Here is a 14,177-nt window from a genome sequence, read left to right on the forward strand (position 1 = left end):
TTCATTAATGAGAAATGTTATAAATGGTTTCATGCAGCTCCTGAAATACACACAAAGTATTTTTCAGTCGGGGTTAAATTTTTAACTTATGCTCCATTTTAAATGCTTTCTCCACCAGCTTTTTTAATGGTCATAAAGGCAGTGTACCGTGCCCAAGCTTGCAGCTCACGTCCTGCTACTTTGTGCTGGACTGTTTCTGGGGCACCTTTGCACAGGCCGAGTCCTGTGATCTACGCTTCGAGGGGTCAGTTCTGATCAACATCTTCAATGTGATGAACACAACTGTTTTTCTGAAAAAGTAACCGATTCCTTTGACATGTCGAAGTCTGACAGGTGTTTATTTTGATATAAAAATATATTTTTTTTAATCAGAATAATCATTCAGACAAGAATACATGAGCTTGTCAGCTTTATCGTTCATTGCTAAATACAAATTCATCTGTTTGGAAGACCTTTGTGGATTATTACTACGTTTAACTGAACATGTTAGCAGGAGCTCTAAATACAGGAGGTGGTTGTTAAACAGCGTCTGAAGCACCCAAACAGTTCTATAAGTAGGACGCTGGCCTTCTTCTTCTGTCTCTACTTAATGTCAGTTCTATAAAACATATTCCTGTCGCTCATGTCGTTTAGAAAAAGCAAGAAAAAAAAAAATCACAATATCCAAATTAACTTCAGACTAATGCATAACAGAGTCAGTTTCTAAAAACAGCATATTATTCACTTAAAGTTTAACATGTCCAATATTCAGATTTGCTTTCTGTGCGACTAAAGATGGAGATCAGACTCGTGTCTGCGTTACAGTTGAAACTATAACTACACATTATTGTGTGTTAAATGTGCTTCTACTTCCTTGCTAGATTTTCCCACTAACAGTAGCGGGACACTGAAGTGCGCATTTCAGGCACACAGCAGGTTATGCATGCAGACTGGATTGGACAGATCCAGACTTTCTACAATTGAAGCGCAGATTGGAGATTCCTGTCAGTCTTCTCGTATTAATCTGAAATGGTGAATATGTGAAACATTTTCCTTACGATGTGTTCAGTCTAAAACAGTACCACAGAGTTTGTAGAACACCTCAAACAGTCGAGAAGAGATCTGATACTTCCTCCTCTGATACGGAGCATTATTGGGAATGTGATCAGTCTGAGCATAACGTGAAAATAATCTTCCAAGAACAGACAAAACCACCCGTTGCTGATTTCAGTAAGTGTGCAAAAAACAGATTGTTCCTGTAAACCCAAGCAGTTTGTTCAGGGACAGCCGAGGACGACTGAAAGTGGACAAACACATTCTTCAAGCTGTTACTTGCAAGTTTTTCAAAAATGTTCTCTCTGCTCACTATAGTCTGTTTAGGGCCTGTGGAAAGTACTTGAGGAAGATCCTATAAGCGATCTCGTACGTGTCTCCCTGAGGTTTGGTCGGGTACTTTCTGCCGTTGTAAATGAATCCTTTTTCTATTTGGAATACCGCCTGGTTGAAGGCAGCCTGCTTGAAGGGTTGTCCGCTGTTCAGGCATTCCACCAACGTTTGGACAAACAGGCCCCATCGCTGGGCATAGTAGTCCTCAATGAGCCCCCCCCACTCTTTGCTGGCATAGTCCAGGATCTCACCACTGGGACCCCAGAGAGTGATCTGGTTTCTGGCATTCATGTCATAGAGCTGCGCCTCCTTGTCATCCACGGCGAGGGACCGAGCTCGCTCCAGCCACGTCCCCAACAGGAAGTTTCGGTTGCTACTCAGCAATCGATTGAGCTCCGGCAAGAGGTCATAGACTAGCACACCACCTGCAGTCAGCAACTCTGACAGGTTTTGCTTCTTGAAAGCATCTGCAATATCTCGATAAAAGGACGTAGTCAGTACTTGTAGTACCTCCCGTGTCACATCCACAAGATCGTACCTGAATGTCTCTTTGGACATAAGAGAAGGAGCTGCATCCATGATGAGTTTCCAAGCTTTGTACAAGTCAGCGGGGTCATACCAAAGCCCAGTGTTCATGTGAAAGGATGGTCTGCGGACCAGTGGGCTGTGGTTGTGGTTTCGGTAGTGTGGGTCACTGCAGTTGTAAATGCTGGCAAATAAGAGCCTCCATGCAGCAGTCAGGCTCTCTTGTGTATTGCCATAGCGACGTATGGCATAGAGCGACACCCACTTGGCCAAGTTGACTGGCTCCTTGCGCCAAGCCAGCTCACTCATCAGTTCATACGTCACAGGATTCTGCTCAATGCCTTCTGGTGTCATGCCTATGCCTACTAAGGTGGAGTTTGGGAAATGCAAGGCTTTAAAAGGGCCTGAATTGATGCTCTCAACTGTACCAAACAGCCCACTGTTGCCCCCAAAGTTCTGCAACATACACCAAATGAAGGGCTGCCCATAGAAAGACTCTGTGTAGGAGAAGATTGGCTCGGTCTCTGCAAACAGGTCCAGCACAATCATCCGTCCAAGGGGCACTCCGTGTAGTAGGGCCTGAATCTGGGCTGGTTTCCAGAACGCTGCATCGCTGAAGAACAGCCAACCTTGCATCAGCCAGACTGCCTGGGGATCAACTGGAGAGAAAAACATTTGGATAAGGGCCAGACAATAGACCAGCTCTTGAACATGGCTCAAAATCAGCAGGGAGCTTTAGCAAACTGTCTGTGCAAGAAAATTGTACAACAGGTCATCCGTGGGGCAACAAACTAGGGCAATTATTGTACTTGGACCCAGAAATTGTCACGGTTCAGGCAGCTGATTCAAACACTCACCTGCTGTCATTGAGGCAAAGACTGAGCGACTGACTGCAGACAGGTAGGCGGGGTCAGAGGAGGGTGGAGTCATTTCATTGAAGGTGTCTGTGCTGTAAATGTGATCCGTCCCAAATTGCTTCAGCACTTGGGACAGATACAGGGAACCAATGTGATGGAAAAGGGGGTCTTGTGGATCTAAGACAAGCGAACATGAGTAGCTGCAGTTGAAATGAGACCATGGCCCCAGTCTGGTTACTCTGGCCTCTGGATACAGCCTGAAACAAGCAAACAGCAGCAATACTAACTCTCTAGTCACAGAGTGGTTACATGAAATACGTTTGACGGACACAGAGATGCAGTTTGCTGCTACAGGACAAACTAACAAACCAATTCAAACAACTCTGACTACCAGGAAAAAGTGATTAAAGCGTTTCTTTTTTTAAATTCTAAAACAGAGATAAACAAGACTAACACAGTGCAGATGAAAATAAATGGAAAAAAGGCAGCTTCATCAGTAAAGGCAAGCATGTTATAAGAATGCCTGAGCTTTCTTATATCTACATCTCGGGCAGCTAGATTTGACATATTTCTGTATCATTTTTGAATAATACAGATTGTGCTGGGACAAACTACAGATCCAACATGGATCCAGATGGCATGATTTGGGAAATCAGATCTACTGCGACTCCATTTTGGATCCATCGTGCTGTGTAAGTGGACTAACCCAGGCACACATTCATGATCTGTTATGGAGCCTACCGTACTGTGTGGTAGGTCTGGTTCTTTTTATCAGTGGAAAATATCCAGAGTTTCAGAATTGTTGCCTCTTTTGATGAAATGTAATTATTTAATTCCAACATGAAATGCTCAAAAACAGACGAGAAACCTTCTTTATAAGAGACGGTGGTATAGTGTGTTTAAAACAGGCTAGCTGAGATGAACATGAGAGTTCATTAAATGCTACGCCTAATATTCCTAACTTTACTAGTGACAAACACATTTGGCAAGGTGTGATCGTGGCTCAAGAGTTGGGAGTTCATCTTGTAATCAGAAGGTTGCCGGTTCGAGCGCTGGCTCCGACAGTCTCGGTCGTTGTGTCCTTGGACAATACAGCCGTTGTCTACTGGTGGTGGTCAGAGGGCCCGGTGGCGCCAGTGTCCGGCAGCCTCGCCTCTGTCAGTGCGCCCCAGGGTGGCTGTGGCTACATGTAGCTGCCATCACCAGTGTGTGAATGTGTGGATGTGTAAAGCGCTTTGGGGTCCACAGGGACTAAGCAAAGCGCTATACAGACCATTTCATTTTAACGAAGGTAAATGGTCTGAGATCGAACCACCAACCTGTGGATTAGTATATGACCCGCTCTACCACCTGGGCCATAGTCACCCAGGTGGCGACCTGTTAGTAACTTTTACTGCAATGATCAATGTCTGCTGGGTTTTGGTGCCAAATGACTGTCTCGGGATATTTGCATAACATGATTTCATTGGCTAGCAGTTGCATTTGTGTGTTTGAATAAAAACACGTGTGCTCTGATTGGCTGGCACTTCCAAAGTTAAACAGCATGAGCAAAGCGGACCAACGGATCCATAGTTCAGTTTGGCAGCTCGTGACGTCACTCCAACCAAAGCGAATGAGAAGCGAGCGTGTCAAAGCCTGAAACGCATCCATGTGAATCCTGCCCCACAACATCCTCAGAGCTTTCTCAGCCTCAGGTCGAGATCACTGTGTTTCCTTACATGTGGCATTACCAGCATGCGTATGGTGGTAAGCACAAAACTGATGGCTGCGCATGTTAGATAAACGCGATGTATGTTGCATGTGTACTTGTTTCTTTCACAAGGTAAGAATAAGACTCAGTGACGGTGTAACAGAGAAACAAAGATCAGTTTGTCAGAAGGACAGTAACAGCAAACACGGACTAGATTTAACTACATTGAAGTAAAATTAGTGATGCTTGGTCTTCTTGATAATATTTCACTACATGTCAGGAGGTACTGGCCATTTTCTTCAGTCTATTTTTATCCACTTTTTATATTTATTGACTTTACAGCATTTGTACTTCAAATCACAATTAACCCCAGAAAATCTATTATTTTGAGCCTCAACAATGCTGTTTATGTGGCAAAGTAACAGTAACATCATGAACACACAGGCAGACTGCATTGCTCATTAAATTAACTGGTCAAGTTGATAGTTAGTAGTTGCAGAACGTCTCACTCCTATCAACACTTTTCATGTTAACTTGCCCCACACTCTAGTCCCAGTGCTGTAACGGCAGATAATCATCACACATCTGTAAGAAAAATAAATACCCGCAGCCAATCAGACTGGTTCTTGTAATTATTAATGGTAGCACTGGTTTGGCTGTAAGTACCTATAAGACTAAGTTTGCTGTGGCACAGAGCAGAAAATGATGTTGAGACATAAAGAAGAGTGACCTGAGGACTCCCTTGGGGATGTTTCCAGAGAAGGCCGGCAGCACGGGGATCATGCCAAAGGATCTCATCCGCTCTAAAATCTTAAACTGGAAAAAGTGAGGAAAAAGTGATGTGAGATGATTGAGTCCACAGCAGCGTCTCAGCGTACATTCAACTTGGTTTTGGTCCATTGACATGTTGCTGTGTTGAGGTTTGATTACTTGAAGGTAGAGCTGGTTCACGTGCCAGGATTGCGGCAGAGGTCCACCAAACTTGAACAAGTTTGCCATACGGTTCCAGGCAAGGAACGCCGGACCGGAGAAGAACTCTTCTATCTCTGACTGGTTTAACCCGAGAGCACGGTAAACCTAAAAACAACAAGAGCAGCTTCTAAACACTCACAGTCAGCATTTTGTATCTAGTCCCAACTTATTTCAGTGTTAAGCAAAGTTTCCTAGACGTCTTATGTACTGGCTTCTGGCTGAGCCTGTTCTCCTCCAACTTTAACTTCTTCCCCGTACTGCTCAGAGAATTATGCCAACCAGCTGTTAAACACACTACAGAACTGAAGTACAAAAGCTGATCTAGTCCTGATTCATATCATTGCAAGAGCTGAAGAGAAAAAAAACATAGCTGAACTTTCAGACTTCCTCACCTCCTGCCACAGGGCTTCTTGGCCAGTGAAAGCCAGCGGCAGATTGAGTCCATTCAGTGCCATCCAATCAATCTCTCTCTCCCATCTCGGCCAGTCCCACCACACGGAGGAATAACTAAAGGTGCAGACGTTCTGATAGTACCGGAATCTAGATACAAATACACAAATATGTGGCTTAGAAATGCATTTTATTTAATACAGAAATATAATACAAATGTAGTATAATGGTGTGATTATAGCACGGTGGTTAGCACTGTTGCCTCACAGCAAGAAGGTCCTGAGTTCAATTCCACCATCAGGCCGGGTCTTTCCGTGTGGAGTTTGCATGGGTTCTTCCCGGGTACTCCGGCTTCCTCCCACCGTCCAAAGTTGTGGGGATAGGTTGGTGAAAAATCTAAATAGGTGTGAATGGCTGTCTGTCCCTGTGTGTTGACCCTGCGACAGACTGCCAACCTGTCTCGCCCTACGACAGCTGGGATAGGATCCTGAAAACGATAAGTGGAAGCTTGATGTGATGGATGGTGTGATTGATAGTTTGCAGTGTTATTGCTGTATTAGAACGGGTTCTTTTCCCAATAACCTGTAAAGCCAAACTATTCTGCTTGATAAATGTGATCGCTGAGCTCTATATCATGTTTTAAAGACATGATGATAAAAACAGTTTGTGTTAATCAGTTAATCAGTAAAACTGTAATACTATTTATGTGTCCTCAAAATATACTCTAAATCACACAGCCCTGCCCCTCCTTCACTCTGCAGCTCTCCTCACATTCAAAGTTCTCCAGCAGAATGAAGGGAGGCACCAAAGTCTGAAGGTGTGCATCAACTTAACACTGCAAGTGCATTGTTGCAGTGGTTGACAATGCTGATTTGTTGAAAAAAAAAAAAAAAAAAAAAAAAAAACACCTGGAGAAAGAGGTGGCTGCAAACTGTTGTGTTTCTGTGACTGCCTGGCTGTCCTAGGAGGAGGGATTTGGAGGTATCCAGGTAACCTCAGGGTTAAAACTGGGTAATACAGCCTAATAGGCTAGAGCCTATCACCTACAGTGGGGCAAAAAAGTATTTAGTCAGCCACCGATTGTGCAAGTTCCCCCACCTAAAATGATGACAGAGGTCAGTAATTTGCACCAGAGGTGCACTTCAACTGTGAGAGACAGAATGTGAAAACAAAAATCCATGAATCCACATGGTAGGATTTGTAAAGAATTTATTGGTAAATCAGGGTGGAAAATAAGTATTTGGTCAATAACAAAAATACAACTCAATACTTTGTAACATAACCTTTGTTGGCAATAACAGAGGTCAAACGTTTACTATAGGTCTTTACCAGGTTTGCACACACAGTAGCTGGTATTTTGGCCCATTCCTCCATGCAGATCTTCTCGAGAGCAGTGATGTTTTGGGGCTGTCGCCGAGCAACACGGACTTTCAACTCCCGCCACAGATTTTCTATGGGGTTGAGGTCTGGAGACTGGCTAGGCCACTCCAGGACTTTCAAATGCTTCTTACGGAGCCACTCCTTTGTTGCCCGGGCGGTGTGTTTTGGATCATTGTCATGTTGGAAGACCCAGCCTCGTTTCATCTTCAAAGTTCTCACTGATGGAAGGAGGTTTTGGCTCAAAATAAATACCATGCGGGATTTGATTCCCTGCCGTTGTAGTGTGTTACTGATGGTGACCTTTGTTACTTTGGTCCCAGCTCTCTGCAGGTCATTCACCAGGTCCCCCCGTGTGGTTCTGGGATCTTTGCTCACCGTTCTCATGATCATTTTGACCCCACGGGATGAGATCTTGCGTGGAGCCCCAGATCGAGGGAGATTATCAGTGGTCTTGTATGTCTTCCATTTTCTGATGATTGCTCCCACAGTTGATTTTTTCACACCAAGCTGCTTGCCTATTGTAGATTCACTCTTCCCAGTCTGGTGCAGGTCTACAATACTTTTCCTGGTGTCCTTCGAAAGCTCTTTGGTCTTGGCCATGGCGGAGTTTGGAGTCTGACTGTTTGAGGCTGTGGACAGGTGTCTTTTATACAGATGATGAGTTCAAACAGGTGCCATTCATACAGGTAACGAGTGGGGGACAGAAAAGCTTCTTACAGAAGACGTTACAGGTCTGTGAGAGATTTTCCTTGTTTGAGGTGACCAAATACTTATTTTCCACCCTGATTTACCAATAAATTCTTTACAAATCCTACCATGTGGATTCATGGATTTTTTTTTCACATTCTGTCTCTCACAGTTGAAGTGTACCTCTGGTGCAAATTACTGACCTCTGTCATCATTTTAGGTGGGGGAACTTGCACAATCGGTGGCTGACTAAATACTTTTTTGCCCCACTGTATTAGAGTGAGAGGCAGGGTCGCACCCTGGACAGGTCACCAGTCTGTCACTGTCTTGAACAACAGTTAACACCTTTGAGTACAAAGTTGTTCCTTGAGTCCATACAGTCCAGACCTAATCAGCATCGTTCACTGTCATTCCTTCAGCTGTCCTGTTTGTGAGCGGTTGGATTCAAAGCCACTCATGAAGTACAGAGTTACAACACCAACATATAAACTTTTCATATAATTCAATTTTATTTACAGGGCACCAAAATCACAACACGGTGCTTAAATATAGCACTGAAGTTTAAACAGGAACAGTCAAAAAGAAAAACACATAAATAAAGCTACAACACTTCAACTGTTCCAGTGAAGTGAGAGTGGAGGCCTGGGTGTAGACACTCCCTGTATGATGCTGAAGGATTACACACTGCTCCCCACAACTATGTTACAGACATGAGCAAAACAAACTGAACCACACATGCTGCCGATGGTTCAGCCCAGCCACTCTGCACATGACATAGCTGCAGTGAGCTGATCCGGGTCTAATGCACAACAGACAACTGAAAGGAGAGTCCTTTAAAGGGCCTGGCGGCAGTACAAGTGCTCAGAGAAAACAATGACAAATGTGTGACAACGCTCCATTTCTCATGCACCCGGGTTTGTTCAGGCTGAGACGGTACCCCGGCATCGTCCTGTGTGTAGTTTGAACCTGTCACAAAAGCACTCGATGTGCAATTGTTCTTAGGTGACGGAGAACTATAAGAACCATCGACTGTCGTGATGCCATCGGGGGCTGTGACTGCAACAGGTCCACTCTGTGGAGAGCAGTTCCCATGAACGACTGAGAGGAGCTGGTGAACATCCAATGTAACGGGTGTGAAGTGGATTTGGTGGGAAAACATTTTTCTTAGTTATGTACATGTGAACTGTAATTTCATCTGACAGCAGGACTGGGATGCTCTGTAACATCACCAGTGGTGAACCTCCCAACCAGCTGTCTGTGACTACATGGAGCTTAAACCTGAACGGGAAAATGTGACATGACATGTTTGAGGATTTTTGTTTGTTTTTTTAATCCAAGTCTAAAATATATTGTGAATTAAAAATGTAAAAACTCCAGTAAAGTAAAAAGTGGACAATGGCTGTGTCAACAACAAATAAAGAACTGACAGACTGAGATTTGTTTACCTTCCTGTTACATGTTAATGGAGCTGTGACACTATGAGTGCAGCGGGCTAAAACCTCTGTCCCCCTCTGTAGGGACCAGGGCCCGTATCCCTAAAGAATCTTTGTGCAAAAAGTGGCTCCTAGCGGCCAAATTCTAAGAAAATTCTCAGAGTCATGACGTTTTCTTAGAATTTCCCCTAAAAGTGACACGACAATCCCAGTTAATATAAAAGCTATTCCTCAAGATTCCTAGCGCTTAAAAGGGCTCCTAAGGTGAGATCTGCTAAGAGCAGGGAAGAGGACTTTTAGTGGCTTAGGAGTTCCCCTAAGCAGCTGCACAAAATGGCCAACAGAAGAGGCAGGAGAGATGTCCTGCAAACACTGGATGACAGGGAATTATTGAGATGCTACAGATTGGATCGTGCAGGAATCATGTTTGTGGTGGATCTCCTTAGAGATGCAATTACTTCACCAACTCGACGCCACAACGCTATTACACCGGAGACGAAAGTAATCACAACCCTGAGGTATTTGGCAACCGGGAAAATGCAACAATGCAGCAGTGATGACTTGGGTCTGCAATCACAGACATTGCTAAAAGCTGAGCCGTGTTACCCTCGTTAAGACCACACTGGACTTGTAACGTTGTGATTTCTACGTCATTAAGGACAGCCCCTTGAGATAGGCCATCTTGTTTTCAACGGGGTCCATATGGGAGTGAAAGTACAAAATATGCCAGCTAGGATATTTATATGAGCAAATAAGACACGAATCATTATTTGAACAGGGTGTAATGAGTTTAAGTTTTCACATATTTTAGATTCTAATGGCTATAACCCCTACAGCTTACTATTCATTTTCCAGATATTTTCTTGAATGTGAAATATTATTTACAATTACAGTCAGCATAAGATTAGAGTATATAATATGTTTATTGATTTGAGGGTACATCCTTTGCTCATTATCACCAAAAGCTCATTTCCATCAAACTTGTAGGATCAACCAATCACGGCTTTTGAAATGATGACTCATACCTAGCAACGGGGTCAACCACACCTCCTCACTAAGATAGGATTTTCCATCCATTCCTTGCTCAGAGTTCACTTCTAAGCTAAAACTCCTGGCAAGGAATTTTTAGGTTAAGTTAGGAGCTCTCTGAGAGGATTCTCAGAATCTTTAGGGATACGGGCCCTGGCCATTATTTTGGGAAAACTAAAAATATTTAAGTCACGTAGCCAATGACCTGTGAATGAAATAATGTTTTATAGCTTCTTATACTCTCACTATACTCTCACTATAAGGCTTTCAGGAGCAAAGTGAAGGAGGAGATGAAAGCAGCACAGCGGGAGGTGAAACACTGCCTGAGGGAAGCAAAGGACACCTACAGGAGGAAGGTGGAGCAGAAGTTGGAGAGGAACAATATGAGGGAGGTCTGGAATGGTGTGAAAACCATCACAGGCCACAACACCAAGAAAAGCACAGTGGGGGGGACTGTGGAGAAGGCAAACGAACTCAACAACTTCTTCAACAGGTTTGACCAGCCCACAACCCCCCCACCCTCACCCTCACCTTCACTACAGAGTCCTCTCCCCACTCTCCTACCTCCCTCGCTTCCCCCCCCTTCCTGACACCATGACACCCCCCTCCTCCAATCCCTCTCTCAGCAGCAAGACATCTCCCCTCCTCCCAAACATCTCCCAGTGTCACAGTGGATCAGGTCAGGAGGCAACTGAGGAAGCTTCGCCCCAGAAAGGCAGCAGGCCCAGACAAGGTGTGTCCTAGGATGCTTAAGGCGTGTGCTGCTGAACTTGGGGAGCCGCTACAACGAGTCTTCAACCTCAGTCTGCGACTGGGGAGAGTGCCCGCCCTATGGAAGACGTCCTGCATCGTCCCGGTCCCCAAAAAGAACCGGCCCAATGAGCTGAATGACTTCCGACCGGTGGCACTGACGTCACATCTTATGAAGACTCTAGAGCGGCTCTTCCTCAACCTCCTCCGACCACAGGTACAACATGCCCAGGACCCACTACAGTTTGCATACAAGGCGGGTGTCGGAGTGGAGGATGCCATCCTGTACCTCCTACACAGAGCCCACTCACACCTGGATGGGGGAAAAGGCACGGTCAGGATCCTGTTTCTTGACTTTTCCAGTGCCTTTAATACCATCCGACCCTGTATGCTTCAGGAAAAACTGAACAGGATGGAGGTGGACCCCTGCCTGGTGGCTTGGATCTCCGACTACCTCACCGACAGACCACAGTACGTCAGGCTGAAGGACATCACGTCTGACACAGTGGTCAGCAGCACAGGAGCACCACAGGGAACTGTGCTGTCCCCTCTTCTCTTCACCCTGTACACCTCTGACTTCTGCTACAACTCTGAATTATGCCATATTCAGAAGTTTGCAGACGACACAGCCATCGTGGGGTGTATCTGGGATGATCAGGAAGAGGAGTACAGAAGTCTGGTGAGGAACTTTGTCGCATGGAGTCACACAAACCACCTGCAACTCAACACCTCAAAGACTAAGGAACTGGTTGTGGACTTCGGGAGGTCCAGAGAAGGTCCACTGCCGGTTCAGATAGAGGGGGAGGAGGTGGAGGTGGTCAACAAGTACAAGTACCTCGGGCTGTGGGTGGACAATAAACTGGACTGGTCATGCAACACAGAGCACCTGTATAAAAAAGCCCAAAGCCGACTGTACTTCCTCAGGAGGCTGAGGTCTTTTAACATCTGCAGGAAGCTCCTGAGGATGTTTTACCAGTCGGTGGTTGCTGGAGTACTTTTCTATGCTGTGGTGTGCTGGGGGAGCAGCACAGCAAAGAAGGACTCATCCAGGCTGGAGAAACTGATCAGGAGGGCTAGCTCTGTGGTCGGCATGAAGCTGGACACTCTGGTGACAGTGGCAGAGAAAAGGACACTAAAGAAACTGATGGACATTATGAACAATGCTGGGCATCCTCTGCACACGGCCATAAACAATCAGAAGAGTCTGTTCAGTGACAGGTTGCTTCTCCCCAAGACAAGAACTAACAGACTTAATAACTCCTTTGTCCCACACGCCATCAGACTGTTTAACTCCTCTCTGGAGGGGAGAGGGAGGGGAGACAGGGGGACAAAGGAGGGGGGAACAACTAAGCTGTAGTGCCTCTTCACCTCACTGTGCAATACCTTGTGCAATACTTTTTGTAAATAGTCAACGGTGCAATAGACTCAATCTTATCTTATCTCTTATCTTATACTCACAAAACACACACTTCTAGGAGTGAGACAAACATTTCACCTTTAAAATAAGAATTCTTTTAAAATGCATGTTTTTTTTGTTGCGGTTTCTTTGTTTTCCTTTTGTTTTGTTTGTTTGTCTCTTTTTTTTCTATGTGGTTGTATTTTTTTTTGTACCACGTTCAAAATAAAGATTCAATTCATGTAGCAGATGTTGCCCACACTTCAAGTTCTGGGGGTCTAAACGCATTACAGCTGATCCGATGTCTGTGTGGGGAAAGCACACACACTTTCTTTCCTCCTGTTGTTTGCTGTGTGTGAGGTCAGGAAGTGTCAGTTTGTTGTCTCTGACATGAAAATGAAACGTGAGCTGCTCACAGTTTGGACACACGGTCTAACCAGGTGAGACAGTCACAGAGGGCTTTGACACCAACCTTTGTAAGGACTTGGCGCATTAAACGGGTCCCTCGCAGGTCTCTTGTAAGCCTGCAGAAACCTTTGTGAGGACGGTGCGGGTCACTGACCTGTGCGGGGTGCTGATGCGCAGGACGCCGGTGAGCTTTGGCAAAGGTCTGGGCAGATCCAGCTGATTCCCGGACCAGGAAACGTGGCAGTTGCAAAAATACTTCAAATAATTATAAATCCCGGAGGCCACGGCCACCCCGGTGCTGCCTGTGGCGACGACCTTGTTGTTTTTGGTGGACCTGAGCTCGCACACGTCCAGGCTGTCGTTGGAGAGGCTCCCGTTGATCGACACGATGAACTCGGCCGATCTGTTCCCCAGCAGCCGCCTCAGCAGCTCGGTCACCGCTCTGCCCTGCGCTCGGTCGCTGGCTCTCGGTCTGATGTGGTCCAGAGAAGGAAACCTGCAGCGTGCGCTCACACACAGGCTCCAGACGAGCAACAGAGCCAAGCAGCAGCCGCTTCCGCCTGACATTTTGAGCCCTGTCCACGGGAGACACTTTCCCACCGTTGCATAAGTTTAAAAACGAGTTTATTTGTCTATTTGCGGAGAACCCGGAAGCGTCGCTTTACCAAAAGCCTGCTGGCCAATCAGAGAAAGCGCTGCGGCCTCCGTTGACTGTCAGCCAATCGAGTGTTGTTTCCTGAAAGCTTTTTGGCACGTGATCAGTTTGTCACATGACAGTAAACTTAGAGAAGTGTTGTGCGAGTTACTGTTAAACTGTTAAAGCCAGTGTTACCGACGGCACCGACGCTTTAAACACAGCTCAGCAGACTCACAGCGGTCATAGCAGCAAATATACAACAAACATCAAGCACTCAGAAAATCAGTGTAGAAACAGATATGCTGGATAAATAGACAAGTATAGAGATATAGGTGTAAATATAAAAAGAATAGTATGTGTCGTGGTGTACAGTGACAGTGGGCATTGAGGTGTTCTTAGTTCTGTTCCAAATGTGTGGATCTGACCCAAGTGGGTGAATTAAAGAGTCTGATAGCAGCAGAAGGAACGACTTCCTGTAACGCTCCCTCAGACAGCCAGGCTGAAGGAACCTGTTGCTGAAACTGCTCTTCAGATTGTCCAGTGTGTTATGGAGGATGGGAGTCACTGTCCATGATTACCAGCAGTCAGCAGTCTGTCACCGATCACCTCCTCCAGGGTGGAGAGCTTCACGCCAACAACAGACTCGACCTTCCAGATG

General features: G+C 45.6%; 1 protein-coding gene across 2 annotated transcripts; it reads right to left on the reverse strand.

Moving 5' to 3' along the window:
* Positions 1-319: 319 nt before the first annotated feature.
* Positions 320-13,576, reverse strand: naglu (N-acetylglucosaminidase, alpha). 2 transcript variants are annotated; one of them, XM_080305718.1, is made up of 7 exons: positions 13,037-13,505; positions 6,067-6,286; positions 5,802-5,949; positions 5,368-5,514; positions 5,168-5,253; positions 2,748-3,004; positions 320-2,549 (listed from the first exon to the last, which is right to left on the reverse strand). In XM_080305718.1, exons 2-7 carry the CDS (start codon positions 6,126-6,128, stop codon positions 1,345-1,347), a joined length of 1,905 nt encoding a protein of 634 aa, XP_080161844.1. In that variant the 5' UTR covers positions 6,129-6,286; positions 13,037-13,505; the 3' UTR covers positions 320-1,344. The 2 variants fall into 2 exon arrangements, with proteins under 2 accessions (XP_080161844.1, XP_026033285.2); XM_026177500.2 differs by lacking the exon at positions 6,067-6,286 and having other exon boundaries at positions 13,037-13,576.
* Between the last annotated feature and the right edge of the window lie 601 nt (positions 13,577-14,177).

The sequence above is a fragment of the Astatotilapia calliptera genome, chromosome 8, assembly GCF_964374335.1.
Source record: "Astatotilapia calliptera chromosome 8, fAstCal68.1, whole genome shotgun sequence".
Classification (NCBI taxonomy): domain Eukaryota; kingdom Metazoa; phylum Chordata; class Actinopteri; order Cichliformes; family Cichlidae; genus Astatotilapia; species Astatotilapia calliptera.